At 44.9% G+C, this 23,384-nt stretch overlaps 1 protein-coding gene across 1 annotated transcript; it reads left to right on the top strand.

Annotated features, from left to right (window-relative positions):
- Positions 1 to 464: 464 nt before the first annotated feature.
- LOC101402857 (signal-regulatory protein beta-1) lies at positions 465 to 18,140 on the top strand. The gene is made up of 6 exons (XM_087445493.1): positions 465 to 582; positions 8,776 to 9,129; positions 10,826 to 11,146; positions 11,716 to 12,033; positions 17,293 to 17,340; positions 18,076 to 18,140. Exons 1-6 carry the CDS (start codon positions 510 to 512, stop codon positions 18,138 to 18,140), a joined length of 1,179 nt encoding a protein of 392 aa, XP_087301619.1. The 5' UTR covers positions 465 to 509.
- The last annotated feature ends 5,244 nt before the right edge of the window (positions 18,141 to 23,384 follow it).

The following is a 23,384-nucleotide window of genomic DNA, read 5'->3' as shown; positions in this document are numbered from 1 at the left end:
GGATGCACCACAGTTTGTTTAACCATTCAGTTATTATTGAGCATTTTGGATGTGTCCCAGTTTTTGCTATTACAAAGAAAGCTGCTATAAACATTCATGCGTGGGTTTTTGTGTGGACATCAGTTTTCATTTCTCTGAAAAAAATGCCTGGGAGCGTAATTGCTGGTCATATAACCCACTTCCTCCCCTGAAAGAAGTCAGGAAATGATTCTTTTTGTTGACAGGAGGAAGCATTATTTCTGCTAGGCCTGTCCATGTCTCTCTGAAAATAGAAGATGAGTAACTCCTCAATTGTAGCTGCCTTCTCGGCCTGATTCCTGTTTCACAATCTAGAAGTAGGAACTGTCTAGAATCTGGAAGAAGGTTGCTGTCACAGCCACGTCACCCTGTCATTGGCGTTTCCTCTTATGTGACTGGAGGCTGGCCTTACCCCCTCTCCACAGAGCACAGAGGTCAGGGTTCTCCCCAGGACACACACTGGGACAGAGCAGGCTCCTCAGGCCTCCAGGATGCCCGTCCCTGCCTCCCGGCCCCGCCCCCCTCCTCCTTGCCTGCTGCTGACTCTACTGCTGGGACTCACAGGTGAGCATTCCTTGGTGTAGTAGCCCTTCCCTCTGCCCGTGGACTTTTAGGGCCTCCAGGTAAATATGGGTACAGCCCAATGCTACCACAGGTGGCCCAGGACCAGGCACCATCTGAGAGCATGAAATCAGGGATCTGAGTGATTTCTCTGTGGATCTATCACCTGCAACTGGTCACCAGAGGCGTCGAAACAGATGGTGCTTCAAACAGCAACAAGGACAATTTTGTGTGTATTAACTCGTCTAATCCTCACAGCAACCCTGTGTGATAGTTATGATGATTATCCCTGATTTACTGATGGGGAAACTGAGGCAGAGTTTGAGATGCCCAGTGTCATCTACCTAAGGCAGTGGAGCAGCCCGTATTCAAGTCCAGGCCGACCAGCTCCAGAGTTCATTCATTCTTGTGAGGGGAACTAGCCCTGAGCTAACATCTGATGCCAATCATCTCCTTTTTTCCTTGAGGAAGATAGGCCTGAGCTAACATCTGTGCCCATCTTCCTCTACTTTATATGGGACACCGCCATAGCATGGCTTAACAAGCGGTGCGTCGGTGCACGCCCGGGATCCAAACGCGAACCCCGGGCCGCCGAAGTGGAGCGTGCACTTAACCGCTTGCGCCACTGGGCCAGCCCCCAGAGTTCATTCCTTTAACCACGTTATGCTGCTCGGCATCTCAGTGGAGGCTGATTGCAGAAAAATCAGAAAGTACAGAGAAGCAAACAGAAGAATAGTCATCACCATCACGCCCCTGAGAGATCACCAGAGTTCCACTTCTGCTGTGTGTACTCGCAAATCTTTGTTAATGATGTGTTGGGTGGTTCCTATGTGTCAATTGTTTTCCTGAGTTAATATATATAACATATGTTATAATTTCATTTAATCCTCCAAACAACCTTGTATACTAGTGCTAAGCCACACTTTTATATCTATTTGTGAATGCATGTATTTATGTGTGTGTGCATGTGTATGAGTTGGTGTGAGGAAGTACATACACACACACACACACGCGATTTTTGAAAAAACTTTCCTTATTGATTTCTTCAAATCATTTTCAGTCTATATGAGATACACATTGAACAGATGTTTAACTTTCCCCGTCTGTCAGCCAACATCGCTCCTTTTCTACTTCTGTAAATTTAATACTTACCCTCCCCAAACTCTTCAGAGAAGCAAACCTTCCCTATTTGTATGTTACTATCTTGGAGTCCTTCTTCCATGCTGGATAGAGCTGAGGAGGAGAGACGAGGATAAAGATACAGAGACTCCTGCCTATCTGATCTGTACTATAACTATATTCATATCCATATTCATATCCATATCATTATCCATATTCATATTTTATCATGTAATGTCAGCTGAAGCCTCCATGCCCCAGGAATCTAATGAGTAATCACTATAATTTCTTGAACACTCCCCATGTCCAGACACTGTTGGAAATGCCTAGAGCTGTTATCTAATGTGATCATTACATCCAAGGTAGATACTCTTGTCACCTCTACCTTACAGAAAGAAAACGGAAGCACAGAGAGGTTCAGGGTCTCTCAATGGTAAATGGCAGAGCTATGATTTGAACTCAGGCAGTGGAGCTCATGGGTCTCATCATAACCCCACCTCCATCCTATGAGATTTCTGCAGTTTCTGCAACTGAGTATTGGGAAGGATGGGGTGTGGGGAAAAGGGTTTGTGGTTTTCTTCTCCTGGGCTCTTCTGCTTCCTGCATATATGCAATTTACTTTTGTTTTTCACCAAGTTATCTACTTGGGAAACCAAGTTTCTGACAGAATTTCCATAAAGATTAACCACTTTAAATAGACTTCAGGGTCTCAGGGAGGCGTCACACTGGGCAATTCACACATCATACAAATATTAATCGGATACCTACAATGTGCGATGAGCTTACATGGGAACTTGGGGTGCATTGGTGAATGAAAGAGACAAAGTAGTTGTTCTCATGGAGTTTATATCTTAGTGGGGAATTTACAGTAACAATAGACATAATAAATAAGTGAATAATGTAGTGCAGTAGAACGTGATAAGTGTTAAGGAAAAAATTAAAGTATAGCTGGATAACAGAATTGGGAGGCTCTGTTGGGTGGGATGTATTTTAAACAGGTAGTCAGGGTGGGCATCCCTGAGAAGGGGAAATTTAAGCAAAGAGAAAAAGAATGCGCAGAAGTGAGCCATGTGGTGATCTGGGGGAAGAGCCTTCCTGACAGGGAACTGCATGTGCAAAGGCCCTAAGAGTAGGATCTCGCTGCTGTGTTCAAGGATTTGGGCTTTTGCTCTGAGTGGCGTGGCTGTCATTGCAAGGTTTTGAAGAGAGAACTGACATGAGTTTTACATTATTCTAGCATTTGGTTGAGAACAGACTACAACAGGACTAGATAGAAGCAACTAAGAGCGTTTAAGAGGTCATTGCCTTCATGCAAACAAGAAGAAGTGGCTTGCGCCAGGACAGTAGCTAGTAGAGGTAGTGGAAAGAGGCCAGATTTTGGATGCGTGCTGGAGTGGAGCTAACAGGATTTCCTGATGCATAGGATTGGGATGGGACAGGAAGACTCCTAGGATTTGGGGCCTGAGCATCTGGAAGAGTAATGGTGCCTCAGCTGAGATACAGAGGGCTGTGGGGGACATTCAGGAGTTCAGTTTGGGACATGTTAACTACAGACTTTATTTCAATCCAAGGAACATGGCCATGGTGGTTGCACATACAAGTCCAGAGTTCAGGGTAAAGGTCTCAGCCAGAGATGTAGCTATGGGATTTAGAGATACACAAATGGCAGAGGTTTTGCCATTCCATGGCTCCTTTCAACCCTCTGCTCCCTCTTCTCTCCTCCCTCCTCTATTCCTTCCATTTCTCCCTCCAAGATTCATTCATATTTCTCCCCATTTTTGTCTTAGCAGTTCCCATCTTCGTCTGCAGACTTGAAAACCCAAACCACCTGATGTTCTGGGCGCACCAAAGGACCTTCCCTGAGTAGCATGTGCTTCCTTAGGAGGCAGGTTTGGTTACAAACAGTGCTTAGTGGTAGGTTTTACCAGTTGAGACTCTGCAAAGCTGAACACAAATTTTCTCCCTGAGAAGTAGCTAAGAAACAGAAAAGATCACAGCATTTATTTGTGGTGCCACAACAGCCTGCTCCTCTGATTTATATCCCTGCCACCAGAATTGATGCCTGTGTTTTAGGACACTTCAAACAAGAAGGAATGCTTTTCTATTTCTCTGTATATCCAGAAACTGGCTAGTCCCTGAGGCAGTGAAATGGAACTGGAAAGTCTTGCAGATGCAGTTCAGTGATTGGTCCAAAGGTGACTCGTGTCCCTTCAACGTAACTCATTGTCCAAACACAGTCAACCACCCACAATTCTTTTCAAAACACAAGTTTGAAGTCTGCTGATTCCTTGCTTGCTCCCATGGCTCTATCTCCCCGTTCAAGTGCAGGTTTCTCTTATCTATCAGCCTTTGCAAGTACACGTTTTATCTGTTTCCTTGAGCCATTTAGTCCAATTCAAAAGCTCTACATGGGACTATCACCTTGTTTTAGTACATATTTTTGATTGTGGTAAAATATACATAACAGAAAACCTCCTATTTTAACCATTTTTGAGGATACAATTCAGTGGCGTGAAGTACGTTCACAATGATGTGAAACAAGCTCCACCATACATTTCTAGAACCTTTTCAACATCCTAAGCAGAAATTCTGTTCCCATTCAACAGAAAATCCCCTTTCCTTCCCCCTGCCCCTAGCCCCTGATAACCTTTGATCTACTTTTTGTATCTAGGCAATTCTCTGTTCTAGGTATTTTATATAAGTGGAATCATATATTTGTCTTTTTCTCTCTCGCTTATTTCACTTACCATAATATTTTCAAGGTTCATCTATGTTATAGGACATTTCAAAATGTCATTGCTTCTTAAGGCTGAATTACTTTACTTAACACATATATGTATATACACCATATTTTGTTTATCTATTCATTTCTTGATGGAAATTTGGGTTGTTTCTACTACATTTTGGCTATTGTGAATAATGCTGCTATGCACAGTGAAGACCATGTGTCTAAGTCTCAGCTTTTGATATATTGGGGTATATACCTAAGAGGGGAATTATTGTGTCCATATGGTAAATTCTATATTAAACTTTTTAAGAAACTGCCACTGGTTTCCACGGTGGCTGCACCATTTTATATCCCTACCAGCAAGGCACAAGTGTTTCAATTTCTCCACATCTTTGCCAACACTTATTTTCTGTTTTTTATTTTGTTTTTGACAAAAGCCGTCCCAAGAGTTGTGAAGGAGTATCTCATAGTGTTTTGATTTGCATTTTTCTAACGACTAGTGTTGTTGAACATCTTTTCATGTGCTTACTGACCATTTGTATATCTTCTTTGGAGAAATGTCTATTCAAGTCCTTTGTCCATTTTTAAATTGTATTGTCTGTCTTTTTGTTGTTGAATTGTAGGAGTTATTTATGTATTCTGGATATTAATCCCTTATGAGATATATGCTTTGCAAACATTTTCTCCCAGTCTGTGAGTCCTTTTTTCACTGTCTTGATAGTGTCCTCTGTGCACAAAAGTTTTTAATTTTGATGAAATCCCATTTACATATTTTTTTTGTTGTTGCCTGTATGTTCGGTGTCATATCCAAGAAATCATTGGCAAATCCAATGTCATGAAGGGTTTTACTATTGTTTTTTCTCAGAATTTTATAGTTTAACTCTTATATGTAGTCTTTGATCCATTTTGAGTTCTTTTGTGTATCTGGTGTCAAGTAAATGTCCAACTTCATTCTTCTGCATGTAGATATCCAGTTTTCCCAGCATCATTTGTTGAAAACACTGTCCTTTCCCCGTTGAGTGGTCTTGGCACCCTTGCTGAAAATCACTTGACCATATATGTGAGGGTTTATTTAAGGGTTCCTATTCTATTCCGTTGGTCCCTATATCTGTTCTAATGTCAGTACTACACTATGTTGATTATTGTAGCTTTGTGGAAAGTTTTTAAATCAGGAAGTGTGAGTCCTCCAAATATGCTCTTCTTTTTCAAGGTTGTTTGGTGATTCAGATTCCCCTGAGATTTCATATGACTTTCAGAATGGGCTTTTCTATTTCTCCAAAAGATATTTCTGCCATTGAGATTTACACAGGGATTGTATTGAATCTGTAGATTGTTTTATGTAATATTCAATACTCATCTTAACAATATGAACTCTTCCAATCCGTGAACACAGGATGTTTTTCCCTTCATTTATGTCTTGTTTAATTTCTTTCAGCAATGTTTTCTACTTGTCAGTGTACAAGTCTTTCATCTCCATGGTTAAATTTTGATGCTATTGTAAATGAAATTGTTTTCTTGATTTCATTTTTGGATTGTACATCACTAGTGTATAGAAATGCAGCTGATTTTTGTCTGTTGATTTTGTATCCTGCCACTTTGCTGAATTCATTTATTAGCTCCATTAGTTTGTGTGTGTGTGTATAATCTTTAGAGTTGTTACATAGAAAATCATGTCATGCGCAAACAGAGATAGTTTTACTTCTTCCTTTCCCATTAGAATGTCTTTTTACAATTTTTCTTGCCTAACTGCTTTTTCTGGAACTTCCAGGATTGTGTTGAATAGAAGTGGTGAAAGTGGGCTTCCTTGACTTGTTTCTGATCTTAGGGGAAAACCTTCAGACTTTCTCCACCTTGTATGATGTTAGCTGTGGGTTTTTCATATATGACTTTATCATTTTGTGCGTTTCCATCTATATCTAGTTTATTGATTGTTTTTATCTGAACAATGTTGATTTTTGTCAAATGCTTTTTGTACATCAAATAAGATGATCATGTGAGGTTTTTTCTCTTCATTCTATTAACATGGTACATTACATTGTTTGATTTTCATATGTTGAATCATCCTTGCGTTCCAGGAATAAATCCCACGTGGTCATAGTGTACAATTTTTCCACATGCTGTTAAATTTGGTTTTCTAATATTTCGTTGTGGATTGTTGCATAAATTTTCATAAGAGATATTGGTCTGTAGTTTTTTAAGTGCATTTGTCTGGCTTTGGTATTAGGATAATGCTGGCCTGTATATGAGTCTAGAATGACTCTGAATAAGATAGGAACACTTCTTTCCGCTTCAATTTTTTGGAAGAATTTGAAGAGGATTAGTGTTAGTTCTTTTTTAAATGTTTGGTAAAATTCACCAGTGAAGCCTAGTGGTTGTGAGCTTTTCTTTGTTGGGACATTTTTTATTATTGATTTCACTCTCCTTCCTAGTTATAGGTCTATTCAGATTTTCTATTTCTTCATGATGCAGACTTGGTAAGTTGTGTTTCTAGGAATTTACCCATTTTATCTAGGTTATCCAATTTATTGGTGTACAGTTGTTCACAGTACTCTGTTATAATCTCTTTTATTTCTGTAAAATTATAGTAGTGTCCTTTAATTTGATTTTAGTTATTTGGGTCTTCTCTCTGTTTTTCTTAGTCAATCTAGCTAAAGGTTTGTCAATTTTGTTGATTTTTTTGAAGAACCACTCTTGGTTTTGTTGATTTTCTCTGTTGTTTGTCTATTCACATTTTATTTATCTCTGCACTAATCTTTATTATTTCCTTCCTTCTGCTACCTTTGGATTTTGTAATTATTTTGCAATTCTTTTTCTAATTTCTGAAGGTGTATAGTTAAGTTATTGATTTATGATCTTTCCTCTTTCTAAATGTCTGCCTTTACAGCTGTACATTTCCCTCTAGCCCTGCTTCCACTGCATCTCATAACTTTTGGTATCTTGTGTTTTGCTTTCATTTGCCTCAAGGTATTCTCTAATTTCCCTTGTGATTTCTTCTCTGACTTATTGATTTTTTAAGAGTACGTTGTTTGATTTCTGTATATTTATGAATATTCCATTTATCCTTCTGTTATTGATTTCTAGTTTTATTTTTCAAACTATTTCTCCAGAGCACTGCTTGAATGGCCCTTCTTCCAAATTCCAGTGAGTTGCCTTGTCCTTCACCTTGTGAGACAATGGCACACACTTAGGGTTCTATTATGGCAAATGGTTTCTGAAAGTTAGGAGAGATGTGTGTGGGAGACAGAACATTGGACCCTCAAAGAGGCCCATGTCCTAATACCCAGAACCTGTCAATATTTTACTTTATCTCGCAAAAGAGATTCTGCGGGGGTGATTAAGTTATGACGTTTGATATGGGGAGATTTTCTTTGATTTTCAAGGTCAGCCCAGTGCAAACACAAGGGTCCTTATAAGAAGGAGGCAGGAAAGTCAAAGATTGACAAGGACAAGTGACAATGGAAACAAGAGCCTGGAGTGACAGGAGTAACACAAGCAATAGGAGTAATAGGAAGTAACATGAGTAATAGGAACCATGGGAAAAGGAATGTGGCAGCATCTAGAATTCGGAGGGCAAGGAAGAGAGCTTCCAGAAGAAATGCAGCTTGGCTGACCCCTGGATTATATCCCTGTAACAGCAGTTGTGGACTTCTGGTCTCCATAATGACAAGTCAATAAATTTCTGTTGTTTTAAACCACAACGTTTTGGGTAATTTGTTACAGCAGGAGTAGGAAACTATAAAACATGATTATGCTGTGGAAAGTAATCCCAGGAACTTGAAACAATGTTTTAGATCTTATTTAATCTACATGTTCATTGTGTGTTGGGAGCTCTGCCATCACTGCCACTCAAGTATCCAGGCTGATGGAGCAGACCCATCACGAGCATGTGGAAGAGGGAAATGGAAGAGGGAAGTTGATCCGTAGAGGTTCTTGCAGTGAAATGCGTATCCCACAAAATTCCTTCATCACTTCTACTGCAAACAAGTGGTCTAAAATACTTTCATGATCCCACCCAACGCCAAGGTCCAGAAGTGCAACACTCCATGAGGCCAGAAATTGGATATCCAGAAATATTTGGTAAAGCATGAAACTCCCAGAGAAGGCTCAGGCACACAAACCCACACTCTTCCACATCGCTGAACCTCTCTGTGCCTCAGTTCATCATCTGGGATAGTTTCACATGACAGGCTCATTGTGAGGGTTACATGAGGTTTGGTCTATGCAATGTGCTGAGCTCAAGGCACATTCATTGGGTACGCTCAGTCAGTGAAAGCTGTTGTTGATAAACACTTGAGAAAACCTACAAGATCACATAAGGATGAATAAATAATGGGTCTGTTCCCCTCCAGGAGTGGCAGGTGAGGAGCTGCAGGTGATTCAGCCTGAGAAGTCAGTGTCCCTTGCAGCTGGAGAGACGGCCACTCTGCGCTGCACCATGACCTCCCTGTTCCCTGTGGGGACCGTCAAGTGGTTCAGGGGGACAGGGCCAGGTCGGGAGTTAATCTACAGTTTCAAAGGAGGCCACTTCCCCAGAGTAACAAATGTTTCAGACAACACAAAGAGAAACAGCACGGACTTTTCCATCCGCATCAGTAACGTCACCCCAGCGGACACTGGTATATACTACTGTGTGAAGTTCCAGAAAGGGAGCCCTGACGACGTGGATTTTAAGTCTGGACCAGGCATCCAGCTCACCATGAGTGGTGAGTACAGCGTGGGCCTCCTTCATCCCCTGGTGCGTGACAACAAGTCAATAATAACACCCTCCATTCTTGAGCAACGAGAATGAGGTGTGGCTGTGGGTGCTTATATTCATGATCTGATATCACCCCCTTCCACAGATCAGGGAAGTTGAGGCCTGGAGAGGTTGTGCTAGTTGCTCAAGGCCCCACAGCTGGTAAATGGGGGGAAATGTCTGAACCCCGGTCTGCCTGGCTCCACAGCCCTTGCCTTTTCCAATTCCCGTCCAGCCCTTTGTCCCAGGGAGGAGGGAACTGAAAGTCTGAGTGACTCGCCCAGTCACAGGGCCAGACCTCGCCCCTGCCCCCAGAGCGTGCCCCTCAATGTGGCTGAGTCTCCCTTTACTCAGCACTAACTGAGCACCTACTGTGTGCCAGGCTCTGCCCTGGTGCTGTGGAAGCAGCAGTGGACACAGCAGCCAAAGGCTCTTCTCCCAGGAGGTTCACGTCCTCTTCCTTTCCTGTGAGGGGAAATCCATGCAGGGAAGGGAGGGAGAACGTGTGTTTCTTCACTTCATCCTCAGAAACATCACACTGAGAGGAATCCCTAAGAGGCCCAGACTCTGTTTACTCTGCCAGACTGGCTGGAGGAGACGCGCACAGGTTGGGTGTTTGCTGTGTGTCTGTCCAGAAATCCTCGGGTGATTCAGAGACCAACTCACACAGTCACTGAAGGTCCCGGCAGAGCTGGGTCATCTCAGAATGTCCCTCACCCAGGGAAGAGGTTCCCCATGTGACTGATTTAGGGGTTCACTGTTGAGGCAGCAAAGAAACTCGTTTAAGGTTTTCTGCCACAGGCCCTGGATCCTGAATCCTGAAATGTCTTGCACAGCAAGGACTTTCAGACCCATCAAGCCCAATGCCCCATGTACAGATGGGGAGCCTGAGGCCAAGAGATGATGGGGGACATGCCCACAGTCACATGGCCAGTGTGTAAGGGGATCATATCAGAACCTGGATCTGATTCCAGGCAGGCTCCTTCCTGTGCTGACACTGCACACTCTTTCGATGGCAGAGGCTGGCCCATAGTAAATGTTGGATAAAAGCTCGCTGCACAAAACCACTGAACAGGGAGCCAGCATTTCTCCTTTGTGTCAGTTTTCCAAAGCTTCAGAAAGCTCCTGACATTCAGACCCTGAGGCCCAAGGTGACTGGGAACCTCGCCCAACCTTCAGCCAATCACCCCCAATCAAGCAATCCATGTCAGCACTAGAGCTGCCCGTTGTTTCCACAGCTGCATAACATCCATCATATGGAGATAGCACATTCATTCTACAGTCTTCCATTGATGGATACAAAGTTGTTCCCAACCTTGGGATATTAAACCAGTGCTGCACCACTCTACTCCAGTGGGAGATGCCCACTGGAGGTGGCATTGCTCGGTCAGTGGGTGTGTGTATTTTAATTTGTTGGATACTGACAAATTTCCTGCATAGGCAGGGAAGAAACTGAGTTTCCCCTCAACCTACCCCCTTCCTCAGAGTTCACCTCTGGGAACCTGTGTGTCCTCCTCTGTAAGATGAGGATGATGACTCACCCTCCCGGCACTATTAGAAGGATTAAAAAATACTATATATGAAGGTTCTTAACAGCATCGCACACTTATGGTCAGTGATATAACCACAATCTCGTTTATTGTTTATAAATGCTCCTTTTGTAGCCAAACCCTCTCCCCCTGTGGTATCGGGCCCCACGGCGAGGGTCCCACCTGAGCAGACAGTGAGCTTCACCTGCGAGTCCCACGGCTTCTCCCCCAGAAACATCACCCTGAAGTGGTTCAAAAATGGGAATGAGCTCCCAGCCTCCCAGACCAACATGGACCCAGAGGGAGACGGCGTTTCCTACAGTGTCTCCAGCACAGCCAAGGTGGTGCTGGCCCCGGGGGATGTTCGCTCCCAGGTCATCTGCGAGGTGGCCCACGTCATGCTGCAGGGGGGCCCTCCTCTTCGTGGGACGGCCAGCTTGTCTGAGACCCTCCGAGGTAGATGCCCCTCAGCCCAGCCCAAGCGCCCACCTGCCCCCAAGCCCCCAAGCCCACTCCTCCCCCTGCTGTTTGCTCTAAGCCTGGATTTCCTGGAATCTAATTCCTGACCGTCCTTCCCAATCACCAGGCACCTGGATGTGCTGGTCACTCACCTGTTCTAATGGCAGCTGCCAGGTGAACACCTGCCATGTGCCGAGCTCTGTGCTAGGTCGTGTCGTCTACCTTACCAATAGCAGCTCCAATTATTGAGCACCTACTCTAAGCCCAGCCCCTACCTGCTTGGTGATTTCATTTATTTTGCCACAGTTATTATGCTCCCACTGTATGCCAGGGGCTGTGCTTATGACCCTAAAAGAGCTACCAGTCCCTGAGCACCTACTGTGAGCCTGGCACTGTGCTTTGTGATTTCATTCATATGCAGAGAATCCTCTCAGTGTTTGAGCACCTGCTGCATGCCTAGCACTGTCCTGGGTGATTCCCATCTGTGGTGGGAGCTAAGGTATGGAGCCCTCCTCTGTGATCTGTCTGTTCCATAAGGTCAGAGCTTCTGCCCTGTGCTATTTCAGTTACGCCCACCTTGGAGGTTACCCGACAGCCCACGGCAGGGAACCTGGTGACCGTCACCTGCCAGGTGAACAAGTTCTACCCCCGGCACATAAAGCTGACCTGGTTGGAGAATGGAAACGTGTCCCGAACAGAAATGGTCTCGACACTTGTAGAGAACAAGGATGGCACCTTTAACTGGACGAGCTGGCTCCTGGCGAACTCATCTGCCCACAGGGAGGATGTGGTGCTCACCTGCCAGGTGGAGCATGACGGGCAGCCGGCGGTCACCAAACACCATACCCTGGAGGCCTCTGCCCACCAGAAGGAGCAGGACACAGGTGGAACCCCTGGCGAGGCCTCCCCTCCTACTGACCTGACTCCTCATCTTTTTATTTACGTTAAAAGTAGTAATTCATGCTTATCATAGAATAATCTAAAATTCTATAAATATAAAGTAGAACTTGGAAGTAAGCTGCCCTCCCCCAAATCCCACACTCCAAGGGTCATCCCTGGTAAGATTTTGGTACATATCTTTGTAGATCTTTTTTTTTTTTTTTTTGTGGAAGACTACTCCTGAGCTAACATCTGCCAATCTTCCTCTTTTTTTGCTTGAGGAAATCAGCCCTGAGCTAACATCTGCCAGTCTTCCTCCATTTATATATGGGTCGCCACCACAGCATGGCTGATGACTGGTGTATTTCCTTGCCTGGGATCTGAACCCATGACCCAAGGCCGCCAAGCAGAGTGCACCTAATTCAACCACTACGCCACAGGGCCTGCCCCAATACAGGTCTTTTGACATAAATATACATTACAGAAAGAAGTAGGGAAGGAGGTAGCTCATCCTGTTCGTAGCATCCTGCCTCCTGCTTTCTTCACCTAACAATGATTACATCACCATCCATGTCAGGCCACCTCCCTCCTCCTTGCCATTTCTAACCTCTGCCTAGTCTCTATTCCATCCTAGACTTTTCCATCCACATCAGTAGTGTCACCCCAGCACACGCCTGCACCTCCTACTCTGTGAAATGCTGGAAGAAGAGCCCTGAGGACGTGGGGTGTGAGTCTGGACCAGTCACCTTGGTGACACTGAGTGGTCACAGTACAGGCCTCCTTTGTTCCCTGATTTGTGACAATGGGCCAGCAATAATCACAACCACCAGGGCACCTTTACTATATGCAAATTCCAGTTCCTCTATGATCTCCTTCCTGCTTCAACCACCCTGAGAGTTTGGAGTTTTACAGAAGAGACTTGGGGAGCAATGGGGGAGATATTGTTGAAGACGTTTTGCCATTAGACGAGGTCATTGGATTAAACTAATCAAGGTGATTCTGAGACCCTGATGACAGGGACCACCAGCCTGTAAAGGACATATGTGCTAATTAGAGACACGTTCCCCTCAGCTGGCCATTGTCCCAAAGACCTACAGAGTCCCTCTTTCTATGAAGAAAATATGTCTTATTTCTCTCTCAGGTAACAACAAAAGGGAGTCGAGTCAGGTTTCCAGGAATCTACTCCAGAAGACCTTTCAAAGGGCCACGTCCCTTCCCACACGCCCTGTGGTGTTGTCCTCATCTGCTGGGTCAACCCGGGACACTGAGTGTCCATGACCTTGCCTGGTAGAAAAGAGAAGATAGGAAATTGTCTAATTTCCCTTAAAACAAAAGACATAACTGAAGTTGCATAATTGTGTTCACTAATAACTTAGTCTTGTATGCACATCCAGGTGCAAATGGAGTTCACTACTGTGTGGTCATATGATTAAAGACATTGGTTTTTCTACAAAACCAATACCATTACACGCTTAATACAATTAACAATAATTCCTTAATACCATCTAAAATGGAATATATATTCACATTTTCCCAAATTTCTTTTATAGCTGTTTTTGTCTCCCAACATTGGTTTTAATTCATCCATAAATGCTTGGTAGAATATTCGTGTGAAACCATCTGGACCTGGAGAATCCTTTTTCAGATTTGAAAAAGAATTTGAAGAGTTTGGGGCTATTTAAATTATTTCATTTCATATGAGGTGAATTGTGGCAGGTTGTGCTTTTTGAGGTATTTGATCCATTTTCTCTAAGTTGTCTGTAGGGTTGCTCACAATCTCCCTTTGTTATCCATTTGACATCTGCATGGTCTGTAGTAATGTCTCCTCTTTGACTGCTGATATTGGCAATGTGTCATTTCTCCTGTTTTCATCATCAGTCTTGCTACAAGTTTTTCAATTTTATTGGTCATTTCAAAGAAACTGCTTTTTGTTTCAAGGATTTTCTCTATTGCTTCTCTGTTTTCTATTTGGTTGATTTTTCTCCTCTTTTCTTTACTATTTCTGTTCTTCCTACTGCTTTGGGTTTCTTTTGTTCCTCTTTTGCTTGTTTCTTGAGGCAGGAACTTAGATCACTGATGATACACTTCTCCTTTGTCTAATGCCATCCTGGTCTCCTCCTGTGCTGGGCAGTCAGGAGAGTGGGATCTAGACCCCTGGCCACTGTGTTCTCCCTCCAGTGTTCAGGGCCCAGTCAGTCTGCTTCCTCGTCCTCCTGTCAGTGTCCTCCTGTACTTGTACCTCCCATTGTTTCCAGGAGTCAGATTGTACTGAAGGGGGAGAGCAGAGAGAGGCGGGTCCACACCATCCTGTCTGGACCAGCCTGGGTGTGCTCCTTAGTCTCCATCTCCCGCGAGGCTCAGACCAGGGCTGTTACTTCTGGGTGCTGTCACTGTGCCTGACCGAGCACACTCGCTAATGTACTGAGGAGGGAAATGGTTTTTGGGTTGTCCATCTTGGCGGGCTGGAGCAAAGTGCAAGATGCCTCTATGACCCTGCTGCAGCAGGATGTCCAGCCTGCCTCAGGCATCTGAGGGCTCCAGCCACTGCAGTCCTGGGTCCAATGGGACTAGCGTGAGGATGCACATCTTTGTGTTCATTTCTACGGTGTTGGTGCGCTTTACAATATTCCTAGCTTAATGGCCCTCTCTTCTCTCAGCACAGCATAATCCAGGCATGTTAATGGAGTTTGGGTTGGTTGGTTGGTTTTGACAATGGGACAAAGGTTTTAGGCCTCTGAGTTTTTTATTTCTCTTTGTCTTTTTGGACCTTAAACTTCCTTCCCCCCGTTTTCCTGTTTCCTTTCACTACTCTATTGCCAAACAGCACTTCCTCCTTCTTTTTTGCCTTTTCCTCTCAGAAGATATACACTTTAAATTGAGTGACAATAGTCACATCTGTCCTTTTGAAATGTCCCAGCCTCCTTGTATTAGTTTCCTATCCTTGCTGTAACAAATTACCACACTTTCACTGGCTTTATTTTTTATTTTTTTCGTGAGGAAGTTCAGCCCTGAGCTAACATCCTATGCCAATCCTCCTCTTTTTTGCTGAGGAAGACTGGCCCTGGGCTAACATCCATGCCCATCTTCCACTACTTTATGTGGGACACCGCCACAGCATGGCTTAACAAGCGGTGCGTAGGTGCACGCCCAGGATCCGAACCGGCGAGCCCCAGGCCACTGCAGTGGAGTGCACGCACCCAACTGCTTGCGCCACTGGGCGTGCCCCTTGAGTGGCTTTAAACGACATAAATTTATTACCTTACAGCTCTAGAGGTCAGAGGTCCACAGTGGGTGGCAGGGCTGTGCTCCTTCTGGAGGCTCTAGGGGAGAATGCGAGTCCTTGTTTTTTCCAGCTCCTTGAGGCCGGCTGCATTCCTTGGCTAAGGGCCCCACCTCACGCTGACCTCTGACTCTGCCATCACGTCTCCTTCTCCGACTCGCCTGCCTCCCTCTTTCACTTATAAGGATCTTTGTGATTACACTGGATCCACTCAGATAATCCAAGACAATGTCCTCATCTCAAGATCGTTAACTTAATCACCAAGGCAAGTGCCTTTTCCCATGTAAGTAACATATTCACACACTCTTGGGATTCTGTGCCAGCCCTTTTCAATCAGGCATACTTTGACACTCCTTCTGAGCTCTGCTCTGCAGCACACTTTTGAAACATTTTCTAATTTATGATGGATTTAATATTGGTGGTGAGTTTTCCAAATATCTCTCAGGCCACTTTGCTCTCCTGAGCCATCATCACTCTTCCTGGTGGTTGGGTGAGACTGAGATGGCAGCCCAGTGAAAGGTTGTGCACTAGGGTTTGGTGATTTTTTTCTTTAACTCACAGTTATTTTGCAGTTTTAGCATTTTCTCTGCAACTAATACAGAGATCTAGTTTTCTGTAGAATTTTCTTTCCCCCCTTTGTGTTTCCTTCTGGTTTGGAGACGCCGTTTTTGGAGACAAGGAGTGTGATGCCGCCCTTGTCCTCAGTGCCCAGAAGTCACTGAAGTGTCCTGAGTGCTTTGGCCCATGTGTCCCTGTCCCACATCTCAGGGTCCCATACGTCCCCATCAGGGCCCTATTCTGGCAGACAGGCCCACTGAAGTTGAGAATTCAGCCTACTTTGTAGCTCTGCTAATATAATGATGTCCTGGGCCCATCCTCAGCTTCTTCTGCCTCTGGCTCTGGGAGATCAGACTCTGCAGTGTTGCCAAGAAGTCCTCTGGCTTTCACACTTGACCTTTCCCTTGTGATTCATCTCTCTTACTTTTCATTGTCTTTTTCCAAAGGATTGATGCCACAGCAACAACCATTAATTCCATAGTCCTTATAATTACCATTTCCCACATCAATTTCAAATGCCTGACCCCAAAGTACTCCATTCCTCTGGTTACACCCTCCCAGTTCACCACTGGTGAAGTTTAAACACTTCCTCCACTAGGGGGAGCCAGGGACTCCCTGTTCCACCTCCTGCCAGTGCTGGGGTCCTCCTGGCCAGCCAGCTGATGAGTGGTCCAGTTCCATATTTGCATTTTAGAGTTGGCTTTCCGACCACTCCCAGATGGACTCCCATAGGTCAACTATGCTCAGAAGCAGACTCTGAAATGGACATGAGAATGTGGAGCTTCTTATAGAGTGCAGCCAGGATCAACGTGCCTGTGGGAGTGAGAGCAGGACTGGGACAGGGAGCTGGTGACCTACAATCCAGGCACAACACAGACTCGTGCTCTCACAGAGCTGTGGAGCCAGGGTGGTCTTTCAGAGCTGTTTTCAGTGGAGGGGAGAGGGCTGAGCCTCTATACTCCAGTTCACCTGTTCCTCAGATGTGAGCTGCCCTCCAGAAGGAGGTGCACTCAGGCAGTGCAATTTCTGCACCTGACAGAAAGTCTCAGAGAGCTGCTCAATGAGAACTGTCATCCTCTAACACCCCCAGAAGAGGTCTCCTCTCCTTCCTTAAGGATAATTTTATTTATAAAAAATTATCTTAGGGGCTTGCCACATGGTATAGTGGTTAAGATCAGTGCACTCCCCCTCGGCAGCTGGATTTCAGTCCAGGTGTGGACCTACACCACTCGGTGGTGGCGACCCACAAACAAAATAGAGGAAAATTGGCACAGATGTTAGCTCATGGAAAATCTTCCTCAGCAAAAAAAAAAAAAAAAAAAAAAAAGTTATTTTATTATCATTATTCATTTAATTTTAAAAGCAAAAACTGGTCATTCTAAAAATGCAAAGAGCCCAAATGTACGTCTTTAGATACAATTTTCAGAGTCTAAGAGAAAGATTTCAGCTGACATCCTCACTGGGGTCCAGGTGGGCTGGATGGTGTTTGAGACCCTCCCAAGCATGAGACCCCATTTCCTAGACTCACCAGGGTGTTCTCCAGGCAGCAGGTCTCATGAGGTCAGGCACCCTGAGGGCTCCCTCAGCTCCTGAGAACATGGGGTCATCCAACCTCGCCCCTGCTGTGAACGAGGACAGCCTTGCATCTCTCCCACTGACTGTGAAACCTGTCCTCACTCCACTTGCATGCTGTGTGGGCATTCATTCCTATGACTCTGACAGTTTGGACATGCCTTAGTCCAAGAGGCAAGGTCTCTGGGTCATTCTACAGGAGAACAATGATGGATTTCCCTAGGATTGAATCCCACTAGTCTTGTGACCCTCCCTAATGTCTCTGAGCCTCAGTTGCCTCATCGGAATGAGGATAACACCTGCTCCATAGAGGTATGAGGATCAAGTAAGTCAACCAGGAGACACACTTACAGGTCACTGAGTACACATTCTCCACCCTTCCCTCCAGGGGGACAACACTGGTAGCTTGAGAAGGGGGTGAGTCAGAATGAGGAACATCGTAACCCTAATTTCTGCCTCAAGGTTGAGCAGGATGCAAGTTCAAAAGCTTCAGAATGTTGATGGCCTGGGTAGCCTCAGATGGAGGAAGTGGAGGCCCTAGGAATGGCTCCTTTGTGGCCCCTCTAATGGCTCCTCCTGTCCCTTGATTTCCAGGCCGAGAGCTGTCTACTGTCCCTCTGGTAGTCCTCGTCCTAAGCGCCAAAGCTGCTGCTGGCCATCGGAGTCTCTGCCATCTACGTCCACAGGAAGTGGAGGGCCTGACTGTAAGTCGCGGGGCTGGGAGGGCAGGCCAAGGTCTGTCCCATAAAGGGAAGGTCAGTAACAGGGCCATCCCACAGGTCACACTGGGTCAGGGCCCACATGGAGTTAAGAGAAGGTGACACACCTCCCTCAATACACTCAGGAGTATTGTGGTTCCCTCTCAGAGTTTCTCCATCCGAGGAACTGTGTGGGGTCCTGCAGGAGGAGGGCTGGATCAAGGGTTTTCAAAGGGTGTCCACAGAGTCCTTGTGGTTCTGTGGAGGAAGTGGGCAGCGGGAGGCTGAATGAAGGGGAGCTGAGTGAGCGGTTCCCTTGGAGACCTTCTGTAGATTACTTGAACGCTGGGGCTCATGGGGTAAAAGGAACCCACACATTAGAGTAATGTTGAGAAGTCCTAGATGCTGCTCTGAGGGCTGTTCCTGCTCTGACCTTCTGAGTGACAGAGTGGAAGGGATGGGGAAGGAGAATCAGGCCCCGGGGAGGAAGGCTGAGGTAGCAGAGTCCTATCGCAGGGTCAACCTGTCGTCTCATGACAGTTTTCTCAGGAGGAGAACAGCACCGGGGACATAGGAGGCACACAGGGAACATTTCTATAATGATGAGCAGATAAGTAAATGTGGACATGTTTCCCACAGCTCCTTCCTTCCTTTCCTGCTGTGTGCCACCCGCAATCTCTGCTGTCTCCTTCCTTCTGTGAGGGGCCCTGCCTAAGGGAAGGATCCTACCAGAAGCTTCCATGACTCTGCTCCAAATGCCTCCCCTCCCCAGAGACCTGCCTGCTCACACACTCCTGCTGCTCCATCTCCCAGTCCTTGATGCCCCCAGAGCTGGGTTTGCAAACATGGTCCTGAGGAGGGGCCATGGGTCTTAGCACTGGGGACTGGCTCACAACATCTCCCCAGAATGTGAGAAACTATTCAAGTCTACATCTATCAGGATATCTCTCATCCATTGCCTTGGGACTTGGCCATGAACTACACACTCATGTCCATGCATCAAGAGTTATTCTGTCTTCTGGATTCCTGTCTAACCCAACTCCCCAGCCTCACTGAGTTGCTCTATTGCCTCTTGAGTACAAATGAACTCCCATTCTGATTTTTTTTTTTTTTTCAGGAAGATCAGCTCTGAGCTAACATCCATGCCAATCCTTCTCTTTTTGCTGAGGAAGACTGGCCCTGAGCTAACATCTATTGCCAATCCTCCTCCTTCTTATTTTTTTTTCTCTTTTTCTCCCCAAAGCCCCAGTAGATAGTTGTATGTCATAGTTGCCCATCCTTCTAGTTGTTGTATGTGGGACGCGGCCTCAGCATGGCTGGACAAGCGGTGCGTCGGTGTGCGCCCAAGATCCGAACCCGGGCCGCCAGTAGCAGAGCACGGGCACTTAACTGCTAAGCCATGGGTCCGGACTCCTTCCATTCTGATTTTAAGAAGAAAAATTGTTCTCCTTCCTCTTTGCCTCAATGTCCTACTCCTCAAACCCAGAAAGAAGTTTTTCCTAATCTGCCTGTGATGAAAGCACTAATTCTACTATCATCTGCATCCTCCTCAACCCTGTTGCTCATGGTACACATGGCATCAGTCCAAAAGCCGTGGAGTCATCCTTGATTTCCCTTTCTCTTATGTCCTGTATTTAATTCTGCCGTCAATAGGCTTATATCCAGAGGTGAGATGGCAATTGTTTGACAATTGATTCTCCAAAAGAAAAAAAAGCCTCATTTGCAATGCCTTCCAATTTTTGTGGTGTAAACACTCCCAAGGTGGCCAATTTCAAGCTAGCAACAGTTTAACAACCAGCTTCCATAACTCCTGAAAATGTAGCAGTCAGCCCCCCGAGCCTGTCCAAACCTTCCCTGCACAGCACTGAGTTATCTCCACAATCGGCACACTTCTCCCCACCACTGCTCCCTGATCCCAGCCACCATCATCTCTCCCTGGGCCACTGCAGGAGTCTCTGGGTGGCTTTCTTGTTTCAACCACAGTGGTTCTTTGGAAATATGAGTCAAATTGTATCACTCCTCGGCTTCTTCCCCAATATATCCACATCGTTTACTCTCTCCTTTCTTTCAAGTCTCTGCTCAAATGTCACTCTAGTAAAGGCACCTTCCATAAACCACCCTACATAAAATATAAATTCCTCTCTCACCTGGCATTCCAATTCCTCTTGACCTGATTAATTTGTTTCCTTATCACTTATTATTACCTGACACACTGAATATAGGAAGTGCTCACTTTGCTTGGCAGTGCAGGAGTGTAATAATGAGTGTGCAAACTGAAACCATGGAAAGTGATGTCAATAATCAATGAGATTACTAATAATTATGCTGTGACCTTTAAAATTTTTTTCAAAACATTGGAAACTGTCAGTTGTAAATGTAGAGGAAAAAGAGAAATAGAAAAACTAATATTTACTTAGCACACTGTCATTTGAAGATTAGAAACACTGAGAATTAAAGTGTTTTATTATCTTTGTAAAAACTTATCAAGAGCAGTTTGAACAGTGTTTGCCGTCTTCTTATTGCATAATTTACGATACAGATCAAGGATCTTTTCTATGCCTTGGTGAATCATCATACTCGTTTCTAAGTTTGGACCAACTTCCAATATTTTTATCCCTTGTGTTCTCAATGTTGTGAAATCTTTACAGAATTTCCTTTAATTTGAAGTGTTTGCTGGTGTCACTGCCTCAGGGACATTTCCACCCTTTTCCTCACCACCACTTTCTTCATTTATGTGGTAAGTTTGCCGTCACTAAGTTCCTCTGTCTGACATCTGGAATCTTTCTAACAGCATCAGTGTCGTCATTCCCACAGGCAGCTGTTTCTTCCATGACTCCACTTACATTCTATTTGCATTTCACTTCCAGCTTTATCACTTTTCGTTTCTCCATTGCAATTTCATCTCTGTTGCCCATTCCCTTTTGCAATAAATCATTTTTGTAAAATGTGACGTGGGTTCATCACTGGGAGACCAGGAGACAACACGACTACATGCTTTGCTGTCTGTGCATAAACTGAGTAACAGAGTCACGGTGATCAATCGCTGCAGACTGTGAAAGAAATCATATGATTGGTTACTGATCATGATGAGTATCTGTCAGTTACACGGTGATTTGCGGCCTGAAGAAGAGCTAGCAGCAAACTTTGTACTTCTGCAATTGCTCACAGTAAATTTACTGTGGTAATTGGAATTTGAACCATGTGATGGGGACTGATGTTATTTAACTGAGCCGTGGTAACTAAAATTCATGCATATCAGCACCATGCAAATTGAACCCTACCTGTGTGTGTGTGTGTGTGTGTGTGTCTTCCTCAAATAGGATGTCAGTTCTAGCAGAGAAGGGACTATCTGCATCCTCAGTTGTCAGAACAGTGACTGCCATATAGTAGATCATCATATTTTAGAAAAAATAAATGAATGACTACTTTAGTGAGGACATTAGTTTCTACTAGATGTTGGCTTTTGAAGTAAAGTTTCTCTTCATTCCACCATCTGATTCTTGTCTTCTGAAGCCCTTTTGTTAAAGACTACTCTCTCTTCTTTGTGCTTAAAAAGTCCCATCAAAAATTCCACATCATCTTGGGGCGGGCCCGGTGGCATAGTGGTTAGGTTCACGCTTCACTTCACCCGCCTGGGCTTCTCAGGCTCAGATTCCTGGCACGGACCCCGGCACCGCTTCTCAAGCCATGCTGTGGCGGCATCCCACATATAAAGTAAAGGAAGATGGGCACAGATGTTAGCTTGGGGCCAATCTTCCTCAGCAAAATAAGAGGATTGGCAACAGACGTTAGCTCAGCGCTAATCTTCCTCAAAAAAAAAAAAAAAAATTCTATAGCACCTAGAAAATAACGAAGTACCAAAGGAAAAAAAAAACAGCTCATTGATTGGAGTAGGTCAAAGTGGTGCAGGAACCAACTGAAAGAGCTCCCGAAGGCCAAATCTGGAACAATCTGAGCACCAAAAAAAATTGGATTATGCTGTGGTCTGAATGTTGTGTCCCCCTGAAATTCACATGTTAGAATCCTAAAGTCCAATATGATCATGTTGAAATGTGAGGCCTTTGGAAGGTAATTAGATCATGAGGGCTCCATCCTCATCAATGGGATTAGTGCTCCTATAGAAGAGACCCCACAGAGATTCCGAGCCCCTTCCACCTTGTGAAGACACCATGAGAAATCTGTGAGCAGAGGAGGCCCTCACCCATCCATGCTGGCACCCTGATTTTGGACTTGCAGCCTCCAGAGCTGAGAGAAATAAATTTCTTTGTTTAGAGGCTTTTGTTATAGTACCCCAGCTAAAACAACATCTAAATAAACTATGGACTTTGGTTAATAATAATGTGCCAATATAGGTTCATTATTTGAAATAAATGTACCACACTAATATAAGGTATTAATAATAGGGAAAACTGTGTGCAGCAGTACATGGAACTCTGTATTATCATCCCAATTTTTCTGTAAATCTAAAATTGTTAAAAGAAATAAATCTATTAAAAAAATTCAACCTCCCCTCAGCTGGATCTCTGCTTCTTGCACCCTCTAGGGAAACAACACAAGGAATGGGTAGTGGGAAGACTTCTGTGTTAATATAGAGAAGTTTCATCTCACTTCCCAGGTCTGAGGTTACCTTCTCTTCCTTCCTCTGTCCTCTGTCAGAGCTCACCCCAGACCCAGGCACTCACAGAACCCAGAGGAAGCTGCTTCTCAGTCCCCCAGGATATTCATCTTAAACTTCTCCAGTTAGTAAAGTCGAGTTCAGACCAAGTGGGGTCAGAGAAACTTGGGTTACCTGGGTGAGGTGAGGTAGCTTTGAGGATCTAACTGGAGGTGTTACTAGATGTCCTGAGTCCAAGAATTCCCAGGTGGAAGACATTCTCAAGTGCCTGGTGAATGCTGTGATGCACCAGGCTGGAGAAGACGGCCCTCAGCTGTCAACCCTCTTTGGAATTGCCTCAGCTGAGGAGAGCGTCCTTGCCCAAGGTCATGCCTGATAACATGCCACATCCAATGACTCATCAACATGATGATATAAAGGCCCAGCATTCTCACTCCAACTCAGCACACTTTGAAGGAACATCCTAGCACCAGAGCTCCATGGGAGGTCAGCTGAGGTCTTCGCTGAGACTTCATTGCAGCTCAACTTCTCCTTCTACCCAATCCTGCTTCCCTCTCCTCCCTTCCACAGATATTGGTCTTAAATGTACTCCCTCAAAATGATCTGCTTGTTAATCTTCAACTCAAAGTCTGT

This window comes from Ceratotherium simum, chromosome 21 (genome assembly GCF_057802395.1).
Source record: "Ceratotherium simum simum isolate JZ-2026a chromosome 21, ASM5780239v1, whole genome shotgun sequence".
Taxonomy (NCBI): domain Eukaryota; kingdom Metazoa; phylum Chordata; class Mammalia; order Perissodactyla; family Rhinocerotidae; genus Ceratotherium; species Ceratotherium simum.
The sequence above is the reverse complement of the archived record's forward strand: the minus strand, read 5'-3'. Positions and strand labels throughout refer to the sequence as shown.